This window comes from Salmo salar, chromosome ssa14, assembly GCF_905237065.1.
Source record: "Salmo salar chromosome ssa14, Ssal_v3.1, whole genome shotgun sequence".
NCBI classification, from domain to species: domain Eukaryota; kingdom Metazoa; phylum Chordata; class Actinopteri; order Salmoniformes; family Salmonidae; genus Salmo; species Salmo salar.
In genome coordinates this window covers 70,768,789-70,795,581 of record NC_059455.1, presented here as the reverse complement: position 1 = coordinate 70,795,581, position 26,793 = coordinate 70,768,789, and the positions used below count along the sequence as shown (strand labels likewise).

The 26,793-nt window shown below is 41.0% G+C and overlaps 1 protein-coding gene across 3 annotated transcripts; it reads left to right on the top strand.

The window, feature by feature from the left end:
• The first annotated feature begins 5,050 nt into the window (after positions 1 to 5,050).
• LOC106570220 (CMP-N-acetylneuraminate-beta-galactosamide-alpha-2,3-sialyltransferase 1) lies at positions 5,051 to 23,161 on the top strand. 3 transcript variants are annotated; one of them, XM_045694747.1, is made up of 8 exons: positions 5,055 to 5,460; positions 6,684 to 6,812; positions 8,630 to 9,452; positions 11,166 to 11,362; positions 14,340 to 14,519; positions 21,067 to 21,112; positions 21,322 to 21,441; positions 22,445 to 23,161. In XM_045694747.1, exons 3-8 carry the CDS (start codon positions 9,162 to 9,164, stop codon positions 22,616 to 22,618), a joined length of 1,008 nt encoding a protein of 335 aa, XP_045550703.1. In that variant the 5' UTR covers positions 5,055 to 5,460; positions 6,684 to 6,812; positions 8,630 to 9,161; the 3' UTR covers positions 22,619 to 23,161. The 3 variants fall into 3 exon arrangements, with proteins under 3 accessions (XP_013997785.1, XP_045550703.1, XP_013997784.1); XM_014142309.2 differs by lacking the exon at positions 6,684 to 6,812; XM_014142310.2 differs by lacking the exons at positions 6,684 to 6,812; positions 14,340 to 14,519 and having other exon boundaries at positions 5,051 to 5,460.
• The last annotated feature ends 3,632 nt before the right edge of the window (positions 23,162 to 26,793 follow it).

Sequence of the window (26,793 nt, the reverse complement as noted above, 5' to 3'; positions counted from 1 at the left end):
GGTCAGAAACAGACTTCATGAGGGTGGTATGAGGGCCCAACGTCCACAGGTGGGGGTTGTGCTTACAGCCCAACACCGTGCAGGACGTTTGGCATTTGCCAGAGAACACCAAGATTGGCAAATTCGCCACTGGTGCCCTGTGCTCTTCACAGATGAAAGCAGGTTCACACTGAGCACATGTGACAGACGTGACAGAGTCTGGAGACGCCGTGGAGAACGTTCTGCTGCCTGCAACATCCTCCAGCATGACCGGTTTGGCAGTGGGTCAGTCATGGTGTGGGGCGGCATTTCTTTGGGGGGCCGCACAGCCCTCCATGTGCTTGCCAGAGGTAGCCTGACTGCCATTAGGTACCGAGATGAGATCCTCAGACCCCTTGTGAGACCATATGCTGGTGCGGTTGGCCCTGGGTTCCTCCTAATGCAAGACAATGCTAGACCTCATGTGGCTGGAGTGGGTCAGCAGTTCCTGCAAGAGGAAGGCATTGATGCTATGGACTGGCCCGCCCGTTCCCCAGACCTGAATCCAATTGAGCACATCTGGGACATCATGTCTCGCTCCATCCATCAACGCCACGTTGCACCACAGACTGTCCAGGAGTTGGCGGATGCTTTAGTCCAGGTCTGGGAGGAGATCCCTCAGGAGACCATCCGACACCTCATCAGGAGCATGCCCAGGCGTTGTAGGGAGGTCATACAGGCACGTGGAGGCCACACACACTACTGAGCCTCATTTTGACTTGTTTTAAGGACATTACATCAAAGTTGGATCAGGCTGTAGTGTGGTTTTCCGCTTTAATTTTGAGTGTGACTCCAAATCCAGACCTCCATGGGTTGATAAATTGGATTTCCATTGATTATTTTTGTGTGATTTTGTTGTCAGCACATTCAACTATGTAAAGAAAAAAGTATTTAATAAGATTATTTCATTCATTCAGATCTAGGATGTGTTATTTTAGTGTTCCCTTTATTTTTTTGAGCAGTGTATATAGGCCCATAGGGCTCTGGTGAAAAGCAGTTCACAATATATAGATGTAGGATCTTAATTTCATCACCCGGTTACAGGAGAACTTTCCTGCAATGCAGGACATTAAAACGTGTAGTGTATTTGAGCTTTAAAAAGGTTTCTGAAGTTTATAATTTCCACTTTGAAATGTCAGACTTAAATTTTTGTTTATGAAATATGTATCAACCGCTACAAAAATGTCCATTCATTACAATCCAGATAATTCACATTTCCTGTTTCTGCAGGATTATTTCCCTGCTGTAGCAAACTGGCTCAAATTAAGAACCTACATCTCTAGGGAAAAGGATGCCATCTGGGACGCATCCAGAGTCTCCCCCCAGACAGCATAACCAGAGTTGTCTCCGTTTTAACCACTCAGAGCAGTCACAGACACTATTTTCCCTCCACAGAGTTTCTCTCAAGAAGAATTCTCTCCGGGCTTTTGGTTCACCCTCTTTTTTTATTTACAGTCTTGGCTCTGTGCCAAACATATCTTTAAATCACAGTATCCTACGTGACATACTCCACATACCAGTCCACCGCCTGGGTCATGAAAACAACAACATATTAATGTGTCATTGTCATCTGTCGCAGAAATCATGGTATGACACAGCAATTGTATATTGTCTCCTTTTGGAATTTTTTTAATAAGTGGTTATAAATTGCTGTTATGTTGAGAGAATTGCCAAATGTCTGTTTCCCTTGGAACTAGGTTTACCAATTTAATCAAAGTGAACCACGTCTCTCAATTATGACTTAATATTACATAACTTCAGTCTCCAAATAAATGAACAGGTGCAGACAGGCAACAGCCAGCTGTCTAAGGAGAGAATGTGTTTAAAAGGCTTTCTACAGCTGCTCTATTTCAGGAGGGATTGATGCATTATTTAGAACTGTAGATACCACCAGATGTTTTATCCTTTTGTACATCACATTTTATAGATAGTTGCGAGAAATTAGATGTAATGGATGTTTTTTCCTCTCGTTTTGGTGGACAGATATTCTGTCCTTGACTTGTATCGCGCTATTTATGCATCCCAAATGGCACCCTATTCCCTTTATGATGCACTACTTTTGACCAGTGCCCTATGGGCCCTGGTCAAAAGTAGTAGGCTGGGGTGCCATTTAGGACGCAGTAGGGTGGAACCATTCTTTAGTCATTACTCCCATGTGTGTCATCGGTCATGTGAATAGGCCACAGCTTACATAAAGCTTCTTCCTAAACCTTTTATTCATATATAAGGTCATGTTGACAAGGTCACGCAGACCCGGACCCTGTCTGTTAGATAAAATGAAATACATTTATACTTCCTATTGTAGACTGACTCTGTTTAATAGCACACATGTTAAATGGCAAACCAATTACTGTTCTCCCTCTCCCACAGCCTATCCACACTGACTCTATGCCCATCCACAGGTCTCCACCTACTCAGACAACCTACGCTTCTGCTAAAATGATTAGATGTATTATTCCATTACACTGCTGTCCATGGATAATTGATTACCATTACTGTTTTATCTATTTATCCTGCTACTGGCCACTATTTCTCCTGTTTACATGTACACTGGGCGTACCAAACATTAGCAACACCTTCCTAATATTGAGTTGCACCCTTTTTGCCCTCAGATCAGCCTCAGTTCCTCGGGGCATGGACTCCACAAGGTGTCGAAACTGTTCCACAGGAATGCTGGCCCATGTTGACTCCAATGCTTCCCACGATTGTATCAAGTTGGCTGGATGTCCTTTGGGTGGTGGACCATTCTTGACACACAGGGGAAACTGTTGAGTGTGACAAATTCAGCAGCATTGCAGTTCTTGACACACCAAAACCGGTACGCCATGCCCTACTACCATACCCCATTCAAAGGCACTTAAATATTTTGTCTTTCCCATTCACCCTCTGAATGGCACATATACACAATCCATGTCTAAAGGCTTAAAAATCCTTCTTTAACCTGTCTCCTCCCCTTCATCTACACTGATTGAAGTGGATTTAACAATTGACATCAATAAAGGATCATAGCTTTCACCTAGATTCATCTGTTCAGTCTATGTCATGGAAAGAGCAGGTGTTCCTAATGATTTGTACACTCAGTGTATATCCTACTACCAGTCATTTTGTATGTATAAAACCACTTCAACCACTCCAGTAACCCTGCACATTAAATAGCGTACTGGTACTAACCTGTATGTATGTGTATTCTTGTGTTTCTTTAACTCTCATCTTGTGTCATTTTATTTGTATTATCTATATTTGTAACGAGTGCCGTGTGTGGAGGACCAAGACGCAACAGGGAAGTGTATACTCATCCTCTTTTTTAATATATAAGAAGGAGAAACAAAACAAACATGTATACAATTTACAGAAATGACACTAACAGTTCTGTCAGGTGACAAGCACAAAACAGAATACAACTACCCACAATACAAACACACCCCTAATTATAGGACCTTCAATCAGAGGCAACGATAGACAGCTGCATCCAACTGAAGGCCCCAACACCAATTAACTAAACATAGAAATACAAATGACTAGACAGAACATAGAAATATACTAACATAGAACAATAACCAAAACCCTGGACTAATAAATCAGATACCCCTCTACATGGACACATACACACAACCACCATGAACCACATAAAACAAATACCCCCTGCCACGTCCTGACCAAACTAAACACTAACAAATAACATCTTTACAGGTCAGAACGTGACAGACAGAGAGACTAGGAGAAGAAAATGCTGCTAAGCACAACTTGTTACTGTATTGCTTTGCCATTGAGGGGAGGTTGCTGTTTTCATGACTTGCCTTAGAACATTCACAAGATGTATTTTGCAACATTAAAAACCAATTAGATGGACAACAAATGCTGTAACAACAGTCTTTGGTATGACTCGGCCAAGGATCGAACTCCCAATCCCAGAGCAGATACTCTAACAATAAGGCCACTGAGTTGGTAGATGATATGTTATACATCCAATATAATACGGGGGAAAATGTTTTAGGGAGGTAGGAAGGTATAGATCCATTTGAAATGTAAAGTATACATATTGTTAGCAACAGCGTAACATACACTCAAAAAAAAAATAAAAAAAAAAATAAACACAATAGGTCTTCAAAATGAATAAGGACACTGTAATAAGTCAGGCTAAAACAAAACACTCAAAGGTAAATAAATAAAAACCAACGAATACAGGTCATTTACTGCGGAGTAGAGGGAAATTGCAGTGTCTCTTCATAATTGAAGAGAGGCTGCCACAATTGGTAAAATGTCCTATATAGTGCACTACTTTTGACCAGAGCCCTATGGGGAATAGGGGGCTATTTAGGAAACATTGTTATTATCAGTTACTCATCGTGTACAGTCTCATGGTTTCACATCCTGATTAAGACACATCCTTTTAGTTTCAGGGGACAAACTATATGACTTCATGCTAAACTCCCACAAACATTACATTACATACCTTTGGTTTTGTAACCCTAGGGTACAACTGAATTAGAATGTTCTGTCACTCACTCTGTTCAGAACCCTATCTTGCACAAGGTGTTACCCAAATACCTGTTATTAAGCAATGAATGTTGCTGCACTTGTTCCTTCTTCGTTGTATGGTAGCCTATCCATTGTGAACAGCCAACCTGATTTTAAAACAAATAAAGCAAAACCTCGCGCCACTCCCCCATGTGACATACATACATTGTTGTGTATATGTACTGACGTGTATGTGTAACTGATAAAAGCACATACGTTTTTTAAAAAAAAGTAACATGTAGTGTATGTAAATTGAAAAGTATTTTGTCTGTAGTGTTTTTTTCGTTATGTATCGGGACCCCAGTAAGACTAACTGTCGCCAATGGGAATCTTAACAAAATCATATCAAAACCATTATTCGACATGATGTTCGTATTGACAGCTATGTGGCTGTAATTACGATACCAATCATTATGAAAGCGTTACACCAGTTTTTCCAACCCCGGTCCTCGAGTACCCCTAACAGTAACACAGATTCGTGGTTGCCATTGACAAACTCACCTCATTCAGCTCATTGAGGGCTTGATGATTAGTTGATAAGTTGATTAGTTGACAAGATGAACCAGTTGTGCTTGTCCGGGGTTACAAAAGTATACTGTTGGGTGTATTTGAGGACCAAGAAACACTGTATTGCGAAATGCTTTTGGGTAATTCCCAAATACCGGCCATTGCAAAGTGAGCAGGCGTTCATACGTGATGTTGGCAAAAACATTTTTTTAAATGTGTTCAAATTTTGCCCAATAGGTTATGGCGTCAGTCAGAGTCGTCACAGGCGTGGCGGCCCGAGTTGATGTCATACTTAAACTATAATTCTGCTCTCCAAGTAATTACTCGCTCATTATGCAGTTCCTCTAAACACATGCTGTGCTGTTGGACTCAAACAAGCTGCATTTCAACGGGCGTTTCAAAAACAACTTGAACCAGGTCAGTCATTTGTGTATCTGTCAGAGCTGTATTAGCCCTGGTGTGACCGGAGAGTGAGTGAGTTAGAAAGTGAGTGAGTTAGAGTTTACAACGTTTACATGTTAGTAATTTAGCAGACAAGAGCGACTTACAGTTAGCGTAATATTTTACCCGTTGGAAAGTCTCTCACCCTATCACACAATGTTGTGCAACTTAGTTGCTGTCTGTGCGGATGATGGGGGAGAGTTTTTGGGAAGGGGTTTTGTGCGGCGGGTCACTCCTGGAGTGCGTTGTCTGTGTTCATCCAAACAAAATACAACTTGATTATTTCATGGGAAATCAGTGTCCTAGACTGTTTACGCTAGTCAACAAACTACGTGCGAGTTTCGGTGGCATTACACGTTCGTTACAATAGCTAGGTGGGACAACCACTTATCTCAGTCATGTATATGTATGTATGTATGTCAGAGCTTGGGGGGGGTAAAAAGTGCAGCGCAGTTCACAACAACATTTACGAAAGGAGCTCTCATGTGGCACATGGTGGTTCTGGCTTCCACCGGCCAAGTTCTGCCGACACCGAGCATACTCCCCCTTTCTGGGCAAAAACCTAATGACACGTCAAATTAACGTCTAATTTTGAGTTGCGAACAAATGTAAATTCAACATGAATTGCACTAACCCGTGACATTATGTTGACCTGTGGTTTAATTCTGGTTAAAGTGAAAAATAAACGGTGTACATTGACCGTTAACGCCAGTCTGATGAAAATAACGTATATTTTTAACCAGTGGGAGAACTGTTGACTACCGCTCTCTAAAATGAGAAGAGTTCTCTAGTCCGCTCCCCAAAATAAATCGGAAACATCCATGTTATCCTGTGTCCAAGGCTGAGTGCGTCTCCATTATAGTCCACTAATTTTGACCAGGGTCCATAGTAGTGCTTCCACATTCGCATTGCTTGCTGTTTGGGGTTTTAGGCTGGGTTTCTGTATAGCACTAAATGTCATTGATAGTGCACCATAATGTAATAGGGTGCTATTTGGGATTAATAAGCAGTGGTGTAAAGTACTTAAGTAAAAATACTTTAACGTACTACTTAAGTCGGTTTTTTGGATATCTGTACTTTACTATTTATATTTTTACAACTTTTACTTCACTACATTCCTGAAGAAAATAATGTACTTTTTACTCCCTACATTTTCCCTGACAACCAAAAGTACTCCTTACATTTTGAATGCTTTGCAGGACAGGAAAGTGGTCCAATTCGCACATCCCTGGTCATCCCTACTGCCTCTGATCTGGAAGACTCTAAACACACAGGCTTTGTTTGTAAATTATGTTGGAGTGTGCCCCTGGCTGAAAAACAACAAAATGGTGAAGTCTGGGTTGCATAATATAAGGAATATTAAATTATTTATACTTTTGATACTTAAGTATATTTGAACATTTACTTTTAATACTTAAGTAAATGTAAAACCAAATACTTTACCTCAAGGAGTATTTTACTGGGGAATTTTCACTTTTACTTGAATCATTTTCTATTAAGGTATCTTTACTTTTACTCAAGTATGACCTTTAGGTACTTTTTCCACCACTGGGGAAAAAAGCCTAGATAGCTTGTTGGAAATCTGCCATATTTCTAGGTCTAAAAGCTTTAACTTTGGGAAATGCTTACTATTCCTCAAATTGACACAATTACAATTTGCTATCAAGCAGAAAGCACTGGAATTTTGACTCAATGTAAAAATTACCTGATCAGTCTTGTAAATGACTGTAATAGAATGTCATAAATCTGATTGTAATTCCCTTGAGGTGAGGAAACTCACTACAAAGTGTGTAATAGCTTTATATTTTGATTGGGTTATTTTTCTATCTAGAATGTCCTGTACAGTACAGATGTGCTGTCAAGCAAGTAATAAAAAGGGATTCAAGAACTCATCTCTGCAGAAGTTTGAGAGCTGAACTTGCTCACAGGAAGCAGGAAAGAAAAAGCAATTTCTCGGGAACACAACTTATCTGTTGCGCCATCCTGTAAAGTTGATGACTTGTATAAACCTGAGATTAGAAAATAACCTACAACTCCTCAGCCTTCACACTTTTCCTCCCTCTCTCTCCTTCTCGCTCGCTCTCCCTTATTTCTTTCTTTTTTCACTTGCAACCCCCCTCCCTCCCTTCCCCTGTTGTACCATACAGCCTGTTAAGTCTGTCATCTACGGTACTTGGCCTTATGTCTCCAAGGGCTCCCTGAGTTTAATACACCACCTCTTACATTAGTGTGCATTAACCCCACCACACACACACACTCTCACATACACACACCATACACTCTTTCGCTCTCACTCAAACACACCTGTCAAATTGCCTTCCCAAAATGACAACCTACCACATGTTCCAAATAAACATCTAATGGAAGTTCAAATGAGAAGTCACACATTTTAGATGTTGGATTATACCCATATGTCTTACAAAGACTTATGACTCCGAGTAGCAGTAGCACGATAGGCCTACTGTTTACACCTTACAGGTGATGTGGATATGTGCCAAGGCCGGCAGTTCAGATGTGATTATGAGAGGGTGATGTTTTTCCGGGTTTTACCCGCCCACAGAACGATCACGATCCCTCCCACACAGCCTCAGACATTCCTCCATTCCGTTATCTTCCTCTTCATCTCTCCCAGACAACCTTCACAACCCCTGCTCCTCTGTCTCCCTGCAGGGCAGACCCAGGGTTTCCTGGTAGAATGCTTTTTTTTAAAACACTCCCAGCCTCTGGTCTCTGTGTCCCTTTGTATTGGAGATCTGCACTAAATTGACATGACACAGATTTGTAATGAGCAAAAATGGGAAGTCAGTATGTTTTTCTGCTAACCCCTTATTTTATCAACTCTGCCTATAATTTGACGAGAGATTTCTGTGTGGAATGTGGCTATAGACTTGCCTTGGCTGAATGTGAACAATACTGTGACATGTTAACAGTAAACCCTGCCTGCTGCATAGTGGAGCTCTGTCCTTTTATGTGGAAGTAGATCCCAGGAGGTCTTCCTGCTTCTCTGTTTTTAGTATAAAGTTAGAGTTGGTTCTGGGAATACTTCAAATTGAAAGCTGTTGAAGGGCCTTTTTGTTTTAGCACATATGATCGTTAATTTACCCAGCAGTGTGTATTTGTTATAAATGTCTTGTTTGCCTTCTAGGTGGATGGTTGACTGGACAGGCAGTGAACGCTAGACGCACCAGTCACTGACCTCACGCTGTCAACAGCAGAAGAGCAGATGGATATAGTTACCTGGCCATCGTTAAGTTGACAGGACCATCCTGGATTGTGTACCACAGTGGAATTACCATACTATTGGTCAGCAGACGAGTAATGGACATGCACAAGGATTCCTCATCTATGGATTTCAATGGAGTGATTTTTGTCTGACCAAAACATTTTCTATAGAAAGCTTCCCTACAAAATATAAGGAGCTAGTATTCTGGTCACATTTTTACTGAGATGTTATTGTTTTCCAACGGCTTGAAGTGGAGCCTGTAATTGTGATGAAGACACGGCCTGTTTCTGTTCATCAGAGGAACCCAGTGTTCATCCTGTTATAACCAAGAAATCTCCAGGGGAGGAATTATTCTCAGACATCCCTTGGAAATCTGAATTTTCAATAAGGGGCTTCTCTGTTTTTCCCTTCCCTCCACTTCCCTGAAAATTTCATTTTTGTCTACCACTACACCATGTATCTATCGATGCAGAAGAACTTCAGGGCATTTACTGTGTTAGCCTTTATTGTAACTTTCACCACTTTCCTCTTCAGTTTCACGTTGAGAGATCCCTCTCTGTACTTCTTCAAATATGCCATACACAAGTCGGACAACTTCTTCTCTAAAGGCCAGTGTGGCTGTCGACAGTGTATGACAGAGCTGGAGGACGACCCCTGGTTCACTGAGCGGTTCAACCTGTCAGTCCACCCTCTGATGTCTAGGAAGAACAGCCTGCTGACTGACGACACATACCACTGGTGGCAGGTGAGATGTACTACTGCAAGGGTTAGGATTGAGCTTGTGCTAGGGTTAGGGTTGAACTGGATTGTGGACATGAATCAAGGGTTAGGTTTAGGGTTGAGGCAAGGGTTAGTTGAACCGGGATGTGGACATAAAGCAAGGGTTAGAGTTTGAGTTAGTCCACCCTCTGACCTGGAGGAACAGTCTGCTGACTGACATGTACATGTGATGGCAGATGAGATGTTCTGAGACTTACAGGTGAATAATCAGAGGTGAGTTTGGTTCAGTCACATCAGGCAACCCATCCTAATGATAATCAGGACAAGGAAGAAAACAATGTGTCCATGACTACGTTATTAATGATATGTACGTACCAACGCAATGAACTTTGTTTTCTTAACAATGCCATCTCCTAGTCAGCTATGCTTTATTATGAGGTGGCTAAGATTGCACCAGAAAGAACTGAATGAATACCATTCAATACTGCTAGAAAAGTCTAGATCCAATAAACAGAGGGAAAAAAACTTCCACTCCCTGTTGCTCAGGCTTTCAGAGACATTCTATTTTTGAACCTAATCTGTCACAATATTGACAGTTATAGGTTAGTTGAAATTAGTTTGCTTAGGCATTAAATATGTTAAAAAAAAAAAAGGAGAAAAAATGATTGTGGCATTGCCCCAGATCCAAACCTATGATCTTCTGCTGTCTGTCCATTGAATGAATCCACTGCTCCACCAAAGCTGGTCATTTTAGTCTATTCAAACAGACTCTATTTCAAAGGAAACAAGCACTCATTAAGATCCAATTAGTGGGCATGGCCAACACAACTGAACATACTTTAATGGATACCTTGGGATTTTGGCAATGAAGCCCTTTACCTACTTCCCCAGAGTCAGATGAAGCAGTCGATACCGTTTGTATGTGTCTGCGTCCAGTAGGGCAACATGTAGCCAAGCGGAGTGTTGGGCCAAATCCCAGAGCCAACTAGGTGAAAACTCTGATGTGCTATTGAGCAAGGCACTTAACCCTAATTGCTCTTGTAAGTTTCTCTGGATTAGAGCATCGGCTAATATAGAGGTAGTTTTGAGAGCCAATACTAACTAGTGTTGGCTCAATGACTGGAAGTCTATGGGTATTTGCTAGCAGATTTCCAGTCATTGCGCTAACGCTAGTTAGCAATTGTGCTAGTTGGCAACTTCCTTCAAAATGCAAGCAGATGTAAAAATGGTATCCATGAGTTCATCTGACTCTGGGCAAGTAGATACAGGGACTCATTACCAAAATCCCTAACTATCCCTTTAATAGGATTGTTTTTTGATGCTGAGAATATAATGTATATGTTTTTAAATAACATTCTTAGAACATTTTTTGAACTAATGTTTTGTGTTTTTTTATGGAGTTTTCTTGAACATGACCTTAAATAGAATGATGAGGAAACCTGCAGAAAACATTATGCTGAAATACTGGAATTCCCACAGAAAACCGCTGTTTCTTAACGTTTTCTGATCATTCTGAGAACATGAGTTTAAATAGAACCACGAGGAAACGTTATGGGAAGGTTGTATGCAAAATAACCATAGGACAATCATGCTCTCACCAAGCGCTAAAAAACATATGGTTCTCAGAACATTGTGGTAGCTGGGCTGTCTATGCTGTGTGTCTACCTCTTCTGTCTCTGCTCTGTCCAGAGTGGTTGAAGACACAGCTAAAGGATTGACGGTTTCCGTCTCTCTCCAGAAATTGCAGGAACATGAGGACCCGGCCAACTTCAGCGAGGTGGTGGAGAAGTTGTTCCAGGTCATCCCTGATGATGACGACCTCTACAAGGACGCGGGGCCTGAGCGCTGTAGGACCTGTGCTGTGGTGGGAAATTCTGGGAACCTCAAGGGCTCCCGCTACGGACCCCTCATCGACTACAGTGATGTCATCATCAGGTGACTGAGCAAGCTTGTTTTTTGTTTGTCACACCTCAGAGTATTATATAAGGAATGGAGCTGCAAAGCCAGATAAGGTTTTGTTCTGTATAGCATTCATGTCTGACCAAGATCTAGGTTTTGATGTTATTTTGCAAGTGCAACCATTGTAGTCCACTTTCTTGATTCCCACCCCAACCTTTGATAAGATTACACCTGAGCCAGTATACAAACGGTATACAAAGCGTTTTATAGACTACAATGATCATGACAATACCACATGAAAGTATAAGTTTGTTCCATGTAGGTGTTTGTATAGGCTATGAATATCATCTCACTTGTTGAATTATAATGTGATCTGATCGTGGTATGAGGTACATGTAGGTGTCGACGCTCCATTTGGTTTGATGTCATCAATATCACCCTAGCATAGACAGTTCCTCACATCGTGTCACACCTGTCAGCTGCCCTACTTGTTGTTCCCATGTCAGTTTGTCTCATAGAATTTGATAGTCAAAGCCCAAAAGCTGTTTTAGCATGATGTGCAGCACAATTGAGGGCTTTTGCTATTTTGTAGTAGTCAACTGGGACTTGATATGGGTTGGGTCGCAGAATTCCATCCAGGTCAGCAGAAGGGGTCAGCTAATGAAATGTACTCCTGAGAAAACGTTCTTTTAAAACCTTTTATTGCAGTGGGCTAAATTAGGACCACAGTGATTTTTGGTAGTCTTAACTAAATCTATTTTGAAACAAAAGTATATACCTCACACACATCGTTATGAGCTCATAAAAGACACCTGTACCATTTCAGATATAGTTTAAATTTGAAATTGAGTTTGCATACAAATATTGCACTTTATATATATCACAGAAGACTGAAATATAACAAAACTGTTTGACATAGAAACACCGGATTTTCTGAAATCTTTATTAATTAACATTCCACCCATGAGGCCAAAGAGTGCGCTTTTGGTCATTGACTACAGGAAAGGCTACCTGCAGGTGGCAGTTAATAGCCCTTGGTTTTATACGTGGTGAAACTTGACACACTCCAGCACATTGGTGGGGGTTTGAACCTTTTCAGTTTGTTTACCAACGTCCAACCATTCCCTCCAAGATTTTGCTGGTTTTTTTTGTGATATTTGCAGGAAAAAATGCTTGATTTTGCAGCGGCAATTATACAATTTTGCATAGCAATATGCAACTATTTTGGCAAACTTGTTGCGGAAATGCGCTGATGAGGAACCACATTATGCGATAAATGTGCTATGATTGGTCAATTACGAGCCCTCTTTGTATTACAGTGATGGGTCAGTTTTATACGATGACTGTTTTTTGCTGAAATAGTGCAGTGAATGGTAAAATTAGCAGGGAATTGTTGATTTTGCTAAACATTTTGATATCACGGAATCCTGGAGGGACTGGCCAATATATTAGAATAAGATAGGGGTTTGTTCGAGCAGTAAGGCTAACGAAGCCAACTGTAGACGAAAGTCGGCGAGTTATAGTCGGGGGAGGTGCAGCCGAAAGTTAGACACTGGGGTGGTTAACAACAGCAAGGCTCAGTTCAACTTGGCAGTGTCAACATAGCTGCTATCGTTTAAAAAAGTTTTCCTTTCTAAAAGTCAAATGTTCCTATAGCCCCATATCAAACACCCAAACAAAACATAACATGTATAGGCTACAATTAATTGGTCTCATCACTTTCATTTGTATCCCATGTAGAATCGAGGCAAAGTTGGTTCCTGTTTCAGTCACTTTTGGTCACGTTCGTGTGGGTTAACCAAAAACACCCTAATAATTGGTTGACAAATGGTGCATCCCACAATTCAGGTAATGGCTGCATAGTGCAGTTGGTGAGAAGCGACTTGAAAGCAACTTATTTATTAACTGCATGACCTTTGATCACATGGTTTTTGTAAAGTTCATGCAGTCAACATGCAAGTCCAGCTTTAGATTTGATTTCTGCACTGTTTTTCATGAGGAACCAGACCAACTATCAATGTGTAAATAAGGAGGAAAGTCCTTGGCTGAAATGGATTATACTGCTCATTGTCACGTCCTGACCATAGAAAGCTTTTATTTTCTATGGTAGAGTAGGTCAGGGCGTGACAGGGGGTTTTGTCTAGTTTATTTATGTCTATGTTAGTTCTAGTTTCTTTTTTCTATGTTGGGGTTTTGTCTAGTTTATGTATTTCTATGTGGGGTTCTAGTTTATGTATTTCTATGTTGTTGTTTTTTGGGATGATCTCCAATTAGAGGTCATCGTTGTCTCTAATTGGGGGTCATATTTAAGTTGTTGTTTTTCCCACTAGGTTTTGTGGGAGATTATTTTGAGGTAGTGTATGTTTCACCTCTTCGTCACGGTTTGTTATTTTGTTTAGTAGTTTATTTGTATGTCTTGCATAGTTTCACAGTTATAATAAAATGTGGAACGATACACACGCTGCACTTTGGTCCGCTCCTTCATACGACAATCGTGACACTCATCCCACACTCACTTAACACACAAACACACAGAGAGGGAGAGAGATCCTCTCTGCAGAACTAACTAGATTAATTGAACAGGCAGAATCACAGCTTTGCACTCACTGTTACTGGGACACATATGAATTGTATGATCATGTGGAAAGCAGGAATGCCATAGACTGCCACAAGATTCATCACCATGTTCACATTCCAAATTAAATACATTTAATTTAGATACAAATTCAAGTTTTTTTTACCTCCAGGCATCCCACCCTCAAAACAGCTATGTTGATTAGTATCTGGAAGTAGTATCATCTATATGTTGTATTGCAGAAGATACTACCTTAACCGTAACCCTGCATAATGAACATGGCTCCTACCTCTGGCTATGAGAAGGATGTTGGGAGCTGGACTCCACATCACGTCATGTACCCAGAGAGCGCCATAGATCTGGACAACACCAGCAGTGTTCTGCTCCATATGTTATATTGGAGAATATACTACCATAACCGTAACCCTGCTCCTGCAGAATGAACATGGCTCCTACCGCTGGCTTTGAGAAGGATGTTGGGAGCCGGACTACGCATCATGTCATGTACCCAGAGAGCGCAATAGATCTGGACAACACCACCAGTCTTCTGCTCATCCCCTTCAAGACTCTGGACCTGCAGTGGATCACCAGTGCCTTGACCACCGGCTCCATCAAAGAGTGAGTGACCAATAACAATGCGCTACACGTTCACATAAAATATGTAAGTGCACCTTAGCAAACCTTCAATAGAAACTGTAGTTGACGCCTGTGGAATTGTCTGCAAAGATGAAAGTATAAACAACGTTCTCATCGCTGAGGTCCGGAATCATTTATCCTTCAAGCTGTGTAAACTTTCTGTTGTGACTATCATTAATCTGATGACTGTTATTTATTTGATCAACTGTTTTTAATTGTTACTCGACTAAATGAATCATGTCACAATTGACTCATTAGGAATTTGGGGCACCATGCGAAAAGTTGTTTAAGGAATTAAACTCTAAAGATATAGATATCTCTTACATCAATAACAGTCAATTATTAATCGTTACCTAATATCAGTCTCATTCTGAACGTCACATACTCTTTGCTATCTGCAACAACCCTAACTTTATTGATGAATCAGCAATACACAAATTGGCTTAATTATTTATTTTCTAACTAAATAATTAAACAGAAAACATACATACACACGGTATAGATTATTGATTAGATGTAATACAATGAAAACAGGTCCCCAGTGGAAGAACAAAAGCATCACTGCTTGGTTACAAAAGGGAGGGGTCAATAGAAAGGGAAAGGGAGAGACAGAGATTCAACTTATCATTGTTACAATTGGAACCTATGCTTAAAGGAATACTAATACTTTGCACATTAACCACCGCTCAATCGGATAGGAAATGCATTATATAAATGTATATATTTACTCGTAGATGTCTTTCTCCAATCGATCCGTCTATGGGGAGAGGCTCGATGTAAGGCTCTGGTTGTCCACCAGAGGTCACAATGTCCTTAGTTGTGGAGCTGCTCTGGTAGTTAAGTGTTTGTTAGAATAGATATTTCAGATGTAGCAACAACCTCTGTGCTGTGTACAAGCCTGTGAATAGAATGTGTCTGACTATATGGTGGAAAGACTACTGTATTTATTTCATTTTTACTTCTGCGTTTTACTAAGAAATGGCTGTATGTTTTTTATTTATTTAGTATGTGTTCATGAAGTGGAAATGTGTCTAAACTATAAGAAGTTTGTTTGGCCGGCCTTGATGTCCTTGTCCCATCACGCTCTAGCGGCTCCTATGGCGGGCCAGGTGCATGCACGCTAACACGGTTGCCAGTTGTATGGTGTTTCCTCTGACACATTGGTGCGGCTGGCTACCGGGTTAAGTGAGCAGTGTGGCTTGGCAGGGTCGTGTTTCAGAGGACGCATGGCTCTCGACTTTCGCCTCTCTCGAGTCCGTACGGGAGTTGCAACGATGGGACAAGACTGTTAATACCAATTTGGATATCACGGAATTGGGGTATACATACATACATACATACATACATACAGTTGAAGTCGGAAGTTTACATACACTTAGGTTGGAGTCATTAAAACATGTTTTTCAACCACTTTACAAATGTTTTGTTAACAAACTATAGTTTGGCAAGTCGGTTAGGACATCTACTTTGTGCATGACACAAGTAATTTTTCCAACAATTGTTTACAGACAGATTATTTCACTTATAATTCACTGTATCACAATTCTAGTGGGTCAGAAGTTTACGTACACTAAGTTTGTTGTGCCTTTAACAGCTTGGAAAATTCAAGAAAATTATGTCATGGCTTTAGAAGCTTCTGATAGGCTAATTGACATCATTTGAGTCAATTGGAGGTGTACCTGTGGATGTATTTCAAGGCCTATCTTCAAACTCCGTGCCTCTTTGCTTGACATCATGGGAAAATCAAAAGAAATCAGCCAAGACTTTAGAAAAGAAATTGTAGACCTCCACAAGTCTGGTTCATCCTTGGGAGCAATTTCCAAATGCCTGAAGGTACCACATTCATCTGTACAAACAATAGTACACAAGTATAAACACTGTGGGACCACGCAGCCGTCATACCTCTCAGGAAGGAGACACATTCTGTCTCCTAGAGATGAACGTACTTTTGTGCAAAAAGTGCAAATCAATCCCAGAACAACAGCAAAGGACCTTGTGAAGATGCTGGAGGAAACAGGTACAAAAGTATCTATATCCACAGTAAAACGAGTCCTATATTGACATAACCTGAAAGGCTGCTCAGAAAAGAAGCCACTGCTCTAAAACCGCCATGGAAAAGCCAAACTACAGTTTGCAACTGCACATGGGGACAAAGATCGTACTTTTTGAAGAAATCTCCTCTGGTCTGATGAAACAAAAATAGAACTGTTTGACCATAATGACCATTGTTATGTTTAGAGGAAAAAGGGAGACGCTTGCAAGTCGAAGAACACCATCACAACCCGGGAAGCCCGGGGGTGGCAGCATCATGTTGTGGGGGTGCTTTGCTGCAGGAGGGACTGGTGCACTTCACAAAATTGATGGCATCATGAGAAGGAAAATATGTGGATATATTGAAGCAACATCTCAAGACATCAGTCAGGAAGTTAAAGCTTGGTCACAAATGGGTCTTCCAAATGGACAATGACCCCAAGCATACTTCCAAAGTTGTGGTAAAATGGCTTAAGGACAACAAAGTCAAGGTATTGGTGTGGCCATCACAAAGCCCTGATGTCAATCCTATTGAAAATTTGTGGTCAGAACTGAAAATGTGTGTGTGAGCAAGGAGGCCTACAAACCTGACTCAGTTACACCAGCTCTGTCAGGAGGAATGGGCCAAAATTCACCCAACTTATTGTGGGAAGCTTATGGAAGGCTACCCAAAACATTTGACCAATTTAAAGGCAATGCTACACAATACTAATTGAGTGTATGTATACTTCTGACCCACTGGGAATGTGATGAAAGAAATAAAAGCTGAAATAAATCATTCTCTCTGCTGTTATTCTGACATTTCACATTCTTAAAGTAAAGTGGTGATCCTAACTGACCTAAGACATGGAATTTCTACTAGGATTAAATGTCAGGAATTGTGAAATGTTGAAATGTATTTGGCTAAGGTGTATGTAAACTTCTGACTTCAACTGTACATGCATACCCCCCCAAGCTCTGACATACATACATACATACATACATACATACATACATACATACATACATACATACATACATACAGTTGAAGTAGGTGAACGGCTGATCTCCGCATGTCTGGTTCCCACTGTGAAGCAAGGAGGAGGAGGTATGATTGTGTGGGGGTGCTTTGCTGGTGACACTGTCTGATTATATTTAGATTTCAAGGCACATTAAAATTGCATGGCTACCAGAGCATTCTGCAGCGTTTCGCCAACCCATCTGGTCTGCGCTTAGTGGGACTATCATTTGTTTTTCAACACGACAATGACCCAACACACCTCTGGGCTGTGTAAGGGCTATTTGACCAAGGAGAGTGCTCAGTGCTCAGCATATATGGGAACTACTTCAAGACTGTTGGAAAAGCATTCCAGGTGAAGCTGGTTGAGAGAATAGTGTGCGCAAAGCTGTCAAGGCAAAGGGGGGCTATTTGAAGATTCTCAAATACATTTTGTTTTGTTTAACACTTTCTTGGTTACTACATGATTCCATATGTTATTTCATAGCTTTGATGTCTTCATTATTATTCTACAATGTAGAAAATAGTAAAAATAAAAACCCTTGAATGAGTAGGTGTCCAAACTTTTGACTGGGACTGTATATATGTTATTGGTCTGATGGTCAAGAAGTCTTAGAGCTCTAGTTATAACACAGTATAGCATGAATCTTGAGGAAGGCAGCATAGCTGTCAACTTTGGTATCGACACTGAACAAAAATATAAACTCAACATGTAAAGTGTTGGTCTCATGTTTCATGAGCTCAAATGAAAGATCCCAGAAATGTTCCATACGTGCAAAAAGCTTATTTCTCTCAAATGTTGTGCCCAAATGTATTTACATCTGTTTGTGAGCATTTCTCCTTTGCCAAAATAATCCATCCAGCTGACAGGTGTGGCATATCAAAAAGCTGATTGTAAACGACATGATCATTACACAGGTGAACCTTGTGCTGGGGACAATTAAAGGCCACTCTAAAATGTGAAGTTTTGTCACACAACGCTACAGATGTTTTGAGGAAGTGTGCAATTGGCATGCTGACTACAGGAATTTCCATCAGAGCTGTTGCCAGAATTAGTTAATTTCTCTACCATAAGCCGTCTCAATGTCATTTTAGAGAATTTGACAGTACGTCCAACCGGCCTCTCGACCACGTGTATGGTGTTGTGTGGGCGAGCGCTTCGCTGATGTCAACGTGAACAGATTGCCCCATGGTGACAGTGGGATTATGGTATGGGCAGGCATACGCTATGGACAACGAACACAATTACATTTTATCGATGGCAATTTGAATGCACAGATATACCGTGATGCGATCCTGAGGCCCATTGTCATTCCGTTCATCCACCGCCATCACCTCATGTTTCAGCATGATAATGCACGTCCCTATGTCGCAAGGATCTGTACACAATTCCTGGAAGCTGAACATGTTCCATTTCTTCCATGGCCTGCATACTTGGAATGCTCTGTATTGGCATAAGACAGTGTGTTCCAGATCCTGCCAATATCCAGGAACTTCGCACAGCCATTGAAGAGGAGTGGAACAACATTCCACAGGCCACAATCAACAGCCTGATCAACTCGCGCTGCATGAGGCAAATGGTCACACTGGTTTTTTTTTAAGGTATCTGTGACCAACAAATGCATATCTGTATTCCCAGTCATGTGAAATTGATAGATTAGGGCCTAATTAATTTATTCAATTGACTTTGAAGTTGTTGCGTTTTTTTTATTTTGGTTCAGTATATTGTATTTTATTTAATTGGATCTACACTGTGCAACTTTTCTTTTCATACAGCCTAGCCTACATGCGGTGCAAATCAAATCATTCCCAAATCAACGTTGGTTATATGACCTCACACCTAGCACATCTTAAGAGTGTGGTTTTAAATCATAATAGCGTATGACCTTATGCACGACCTTTGACCTTGATGGGAAACAAGCCTCTGCTGTTTGCATCTGCATCTGGTCATCTTTATCGTTAGGACTGTCATTGTGATCATCTGTTAAAACATAAATAATGTGACAAACTGTTACTGTTCCAACACAAACAGTTAAACCAAGTATAAAAACAGTAACCAAAACGGTATCAGTGTCACAAATTCACTATGAACTGTAACATTTTCTAACCTGAAATTGGGTTTCTTTTCCAGACATGACAACCTTTTACTGAACATATTACTGGTATAGGCTACTAGTTTGTCATGAGGAGCTCATAGTCAGTAGTCTGTTAGCCAATGCCGATAGCCGGGCCACCACAAAGTAAACAAAGTTGGCGGCGCTTCTGTTTCTGTCAGAAATAAGGTGAACTTTATCAAAGATGGTGGTTGATACTGACAGTATCAAAGATACTTTGGTCTCCCCTTTTACACTGCATTACCAAAGGTGTGTGGACACCTGCTAGTCGAACATCTCATTGCTAAATCATGGGCTTTAATATGGAGTTGGTCACCCCCCCCTTGCTTATAACAGCCTCCACTCTTCTGGGAAGGCTTTCCACTAGATGTGGGAACATTGCTGCGGGGACTTGCTTCCATTCAGCCACGAGCATTAGTGAGGTCGGGCACTGATGTTGGGCGATTAGGCCTGGCTCGCAGTCGGCGTTTCAATTCATCCAAAAGGTGTTCAATGGGGTTGAGGTCAGGGCTCTGTGCAGGCCAGTCAAGTTCTTCCACACTGATCTCGACAAACCATTTCTATATGGACCTCACTTTGTGCACGGGGGCATTGTCATGCTGAAACAGGAAAGGTCTTCCCTAACTGTTGCCACAAAGTTGGAAGCACAGAATTATCTACAATGTCATTGTATGCTGTAATATTAAGATTTCCCTTCACTGGAACTAAGGGGCGTGAACCATGAAAAACAGCTCCAGACCATTATTCCTCCTCCACCACCAAACTTTACAGTTGGCACTTTGCATTGGGGCAGGTAGTGTTCTCCTGGCATCCGCCAAACTTGGATTCGTCCGTTGAACTGCCATATGGTGTAGCATGATTCATCACTCCAGAGAACATTTCCACTCCTCCAGAGTCCAATGGCGGCGAGCTTTACACCACTCCAGCCGACGTTTGGCATTGCGCATAGTGCTTGTGTGGCTGCGCATCTTAGGCTTGTGTGGCTGCTCGGCCATAGAAACTCATTTCATGAAGCTCCCGACGAACAGTTCTTGTGCTGATGTTGCTTCCAGAGGTAGTTTGGAACTCTGTAATGAGTGTTGCAACCGAGGACTCCGAGCACTCAGCGGCCCCATTCTGAGCTTGTGTGGCTGAACTGGCTTGGTGGCATCCTATGACCGTGCCACGTTGAAAGCCACTGAGCTCTTCAATACGGCTATTCTACTGCCAATGTTTGTATATGGAGATTGCATGGCTGTGTTTTAAATTTTATACACCTGTCAGCAATTGGTGTGAATGAAATAGCCAAATCCACTCATTTGAAAGGGTGTCCACCTACTTTTGTATATATAGTGTATCTGTGATAATACTTTGATGGTACTTATATTATGCGTTTTGCTTCCCGCAGAACATACGTTCCTGTCCGGTCCAGGATTAAGGCAAACAAGAACAGGGTGAGTGAACCTTTGGCTCTGTCTGTAATGGCACCCTATAGTGGAGCATTACTTTTGACCAAAGCCCTACGTATGGGTCGATCTGCTTTAGTTTACCTTACCTGGAAACAAAAGAATGCAGATTTTGAAGAGTGATTGGTTGGTTGATAACATTCAAATGTAATGATTTCAACTTCTCACAAGGTCAAATTATTATTATTTTTTTGCAGGTGTTGATATACAGCCCAACCTTCTTTAAATATGTCTTTGACACATGGCTGGAGAGTCATGGCCGGTATCCCTCCACTGGCTTCCTCAGCCTATTGTTCGCCATGCACATCTGCGATAAGGTGAGTCCACCCACCTTCACAAGCTTTACACTTCCATTTGTCTGTCTGCCAAAGTTCTATACACCCTGAGCGTGACTGCAAAGCATGAGCTGGGTTTGCTTTGAGTTTGTGCTGAGGTCTTAGTTTAAAGCGGTAAAAAGTGTCCCAAAATTATATATATTTTTTTTACTGCCGATGGAATTGAAGTCACCGCCTGTGTTGGTGAAATGGCAATACGCTGTGCAGTATTAGCAACTTAGCTACCCACCACTTGGCTCACGCAGCAACGCTGCTCTACAAATACATTTTGGGCCGAAAAGAGGGGCAGAGCACCGAGTGTTATGCTAATTATCTCCATCTACACGGGAGGAGTGAATTGCAGGCAATTACCATGTCCTAGGCAGAAGCCATTAGCCCAAACAAAGAGAAACCTGTTTCAAAGTTGATACATGTTCCTCCAGGTATAGTTGTATGTATATTTTAATGACATTTATTTCATATTATTTAATACATGATTTTCAAAAGTGTGCTCTATTTGAAGTAAAAATTGGAAATATACTTACATGAAACATTTCATTTTAAGACTTCAGGAAATAGGTTAACTGTTATGTTTAATAAAAATGCACCCATGGTTGCCAACAGCCTTTTGGCTATTCGTCTTTTGAATGTAGAAAAACAGGAATCTATACAGTTTACCCAAGTGATGCAGAGGGAGGGGCAACTGCACCTGTCTTTGAACGAGACACACTGCCAATGTCCTGTAGTTGATTTTGTAGATCTAATATGTGTCAGAGTACCAGAACACCATATAAACACATCAATCAGTACAGCAACATTCCACCTCATCAGTTCTGTGGTACATGGCATTATCTGGGTCAAAGCACATATGTATATGACTATATAAATCACATGGTAATCAGTGGCATCGTTCACCAAACCAGTTTGGGGGAGGGGGGGTGGCACACTGATGGCCAAATCCAGGGTGGATGAGTATCTCTGCATAATGGTGTATTGTATCATTTAGGTGAGTGTGTACGGGTTCGGAGCGGACCGGTATGGGAACTGGCACCACTACTGGGAAAATAATTACAACGGAGGCGATTTCCGCGAAACCGGGGTGCATGATGCGGACCATGAGTACAACGTGACCCTGCTTCTGGCTGACAAACACAAGATCAATTTTTTCAAAGGCTTCTGATATCTGGATATGTCATTGGCCTGAGACCAAGCCTCATCAGCCTAAATCCTGTCGACTCAGTTTATCCCCAATGGGTAATCCCTGATTGAAATTACATTGTTTCAACGTAATTTGTCAATGTATCGTGATGTGGAATGCATGTGTAAAATGTATTGGATTTGCAAAAAGTAATCAATGTAAACGATTGTTTTGAGGGTGAAATTTCAATAAGGATTATGTCATGGTAACCTATTTTTAAGACACAACTTATATAAAATGTTACATTTGTACCTTTTTGTAACAATGTCAGATCTTTAATGTTATATCCACTATCAGACACCCACACAAAAAGTAAAGTGTTAGTTGTGAACTAACACTTTACTTTTTCCTCCTGAGTAGCTTTGACTTTGCTGATAGCTACTTCATTGTGGATAAATGTACTTACTGTGATATGTGGTTGTCCCTACTGTGATATGTGGTTGTACCTTCTTGCACTAAATATCTGTGTCGCTCTGGATATGAGCATCTGTTAAATGACTAAAATGTATAAACTAAATAGATGAACTTTCGCTGTTGGAAGTCATTCCAAAGGGGAGGTTTAACAATGCAAAGGAAACATAACCGTACTTTATCAATCACATACCATCAATGATGCTATTTAGGCCTATATAGCATTTGCGAAGTCATCAACATCTATTGTTTCAATTCAACCCAGGATTCAACTAAAAATAGATAATACGTATCGGCAAATAGTTTGAATCTGTTGGTTAATTTAAAAGTTAATAATGTATGGGGGGGGGTGCTGAGCTGACATATGGAATTGTTTTGGATGGTAATACTATGAATCCCTTAGCTATTTGATTTTGAATTTTAGAACTCCTTTAGGTATAAACATTTTTTTGGGATAAATTATTGATTTTGGCCTTTACTACTAAAGCGCATAGAAATGCATTGAATAGCACATTCATAAATTGCATAAAGTAACAAAACAAATCATAAGAAACAAGGTTTTGAAGTGTCTGTCATAAACTGAGGATATATAAGAATGTATATTCCAGGCACTTGTCGTCTCCCGTCTGGATTACTGCAACTCGCTGTTGGCTGGGCTCCCTGCCTGTGCCATTAAACCCCTACAACTCATCCAGAACGCCGCAGCCCGTCTGGTGTTCAACCTTCCCAAGTTCTCTCACGTCACCCCGCTCCTCCGCTCTATCCACTGGCTTCCAGTTGAAGCTCGCATCCGCTACAAGACCATGGTGATTGCCTACGGAGCTGTGAAGGGAACGGCACCTCCATACCTTCAGGCTCTGATCAGGCCCTACACCCAAACAAGGGCACTGCGTTCATCCACCTCTGGCCTGCTGGCCCCCCTACCTCTGAGGAAGCACAGTTCCCACTCAGCCCAGTCAAAACTGTTCGCTGCTCAGGCACCCCAATGGTGGAACAAGCTCCCTCACGACGCCAGGACAGCGGAGTCAATCACCACCTTCCGGAGACACCTGAAACCCCACCTCTTTAAGGAATACCTAGGATAGGATAAAGTAATCCTTCTAACCCCCCCCTTAAAAGATTTAGATGCACTATTGTAAAGTGGTTGTTCCACTGGATATCATAAGGTGAATGCACCAATTTGTAAGTCGCTCTGGATAAGAGCGTCTGCTAAATGACTTAAATGTAAATGTAATATATATTTATTTTTGTGTGTGAATATATTTATTTATTTATAAAAAAGAGTGCACGTTGAAGATCGCAGGTCTGTGGACCGCTTCACAATTTCTACAATAAACAGTATTGATCACTTGCACCATGTCATTTTAATGTCATGTATTCTTAACTGCAATCTGTCATTTAGTTGTGCTATTAGATTAAGCAAAGTGATAACACATTAAGTTATTGTATAAATAACATATCTGACATTGTATTCCCATTTGAACTTTGTTGTGCTTTTAAATGGTCTTAACTGCAGTGAGACACATTTACAGTGCGTTCAGAAACTATTCACCCTTTACTTTTTCCACATTTTGTTACTACAGCCTGAATTTAAAATGGATAACATTTAGATGTATCACTGATCTACACACAATGCCACATGTCAAAGTGGAATTGTTATTATTTATTTTTTAAACTCATTTATAAAAATGAAAAGCTGATTCACTCTTTATCGCATGCCTAAATAAGTTCATGGGTAAATATGTGCTTAGCAAGTCCAGTAAGTTGCATGAACTCGCTCTGTGTGCAATAATGGTGTTAATCAATTTCTGAATCACAAACTCCTCTCTGTACCCCACACATACAATTATCTGGAAGGTCCCTCAGTCAAGCAGTGAATTTCGAGCACTGACTCAACGACAAAGACCAGGGAGGTTTTCCAATGCCTTGCGAAGAAGGGCACCTATTGGTAGATGGGTAAAAAAAGCAGATATTGAATATTCCTTTGAGCATGGTGATGTTATTAATTACACTTTGGATGGTGTATCAATACCCCCAGTCGCTACAAAGATACAGTTGTCCTTCCTAACTCAGTTGACAGAGAGGAAGGAAACCGCTTGAAGGATTTCACCATGAGGCCAATGGTGATTTTTAAACCAGTTGCAGCGTTAAATGGCTGTGATTGGAGAAAACTGAGGATGGATCAGCAACATTGTAGTTACTCCACAATTTTAAACTAAATGACAAAGTGAAAAGAAGGAAGCCTGTACAGAATACAAATATTCCAAAACATGCATCACGTTTGCAATAAGACAATAAAGTAAAACTTTGAAAAATATGCCAAAGAAATGTCCTGAATACAAAGCTGACTATCCTACCGATCCTCGACTTCGGCGATGTCATCTACAAAATAGCTTCCAATACTCTACTCAGCAAATTGGATGTAGTCTATCACAGTGCCATCCGTTTTGTTACCAAAGTGCCTTATACCACCCACCACTGCGACCTGTATGCTGTAGTCGGCTGGCCCTCGCTACATATTCGTTGCCAGACCCACTGGCTCCAGGTCATCTATAAGTCTATGCTGGGTAAAGCTCCGCCTTATCTCAGCTCACTATGACAACACCCACCCGTAGCACGCGCTCCTGCAGGTATATCTCACTGGTCATCCCCAAAGCCAACACCTCCTTTGGCCGCCTTTCCTTCCAGTTCTCTGCTGCCAGTGACTGGAACGAATTGCAAAAATCGCTGAAGCTGGAGACTTAGATTTCCCTCACTAACTTTAAGCATCAGCTATCTGAGAAGCTAACTGATCGCTGCAGCTGTACATAGTCCATCTGTAAATAGCCCACCCAATCTACTTGCCTCATCCCCATATTGTTTTTATTTACTTTGCTGCTCTTTTGCACACCAGTATCACTACTTACACACCATCATCTGATCATCATCATCTGCTCATCTATCACTCCAGTGTTAATCTGCTAAATTGTAATTACTTTGCTACTATGGCCTATTTATTGCCTTACCACCTCATGCCATTTGCACACACTGTATATAGACTTTCTTTTTTTCTATTGTGTTATTGACTGTATGCTTGTTTATTCAATGTGTAACTCTGTGTTGTTGTTTCTGTTGCACTACTTTGCTTTATCTTGGCCAGGTCGCATTTGTAAATGAGAACTTGTTCTCACCTAGCTTACCTGGTTAAATAAAGGTAAAATAAAATAAAAAAGCATTATGTTTGGGCAAATCCAACACAACACATCACTGAGTACCACTCTTCATATTTTCAAGCATGGTGGTGGCTGCATGATGTTATGGGTATGCTTGTCATCGGCAAGGACAAGGGAGTTTTTTAGAATAAAAAGAAAAGGAATAGAGCTAAGCATAGGCAAAGTCCTAGAGGAAAACCTGGTTCAGTCTGCATTCCAACAGACACTGGGAGACAAATCCACCTTTCAGCAGGACAATAACCTTAAAATGCAAGGCCAAATATTGTACAATCCAGGTTTGCAAAGATCTTGGAGACTCTGCTGTAATCGTTGCCAAAGTTGATTCTAACATGTATTGACTTGGGGGATTGAATACTTATCTAAATATATGCCTGTTTTATTTCCCATAAATGTATTTATTGTGTAGATCATTGACCAAAAAAATAACAAATACATTTTTCTCCCACTTTGTAACAAAACATGGAAATAGTCAAGGGGTGTAAATACTTTCTGAAGGTACCGTAGGTGACCACTCAACCAAAAACTAGACATTGT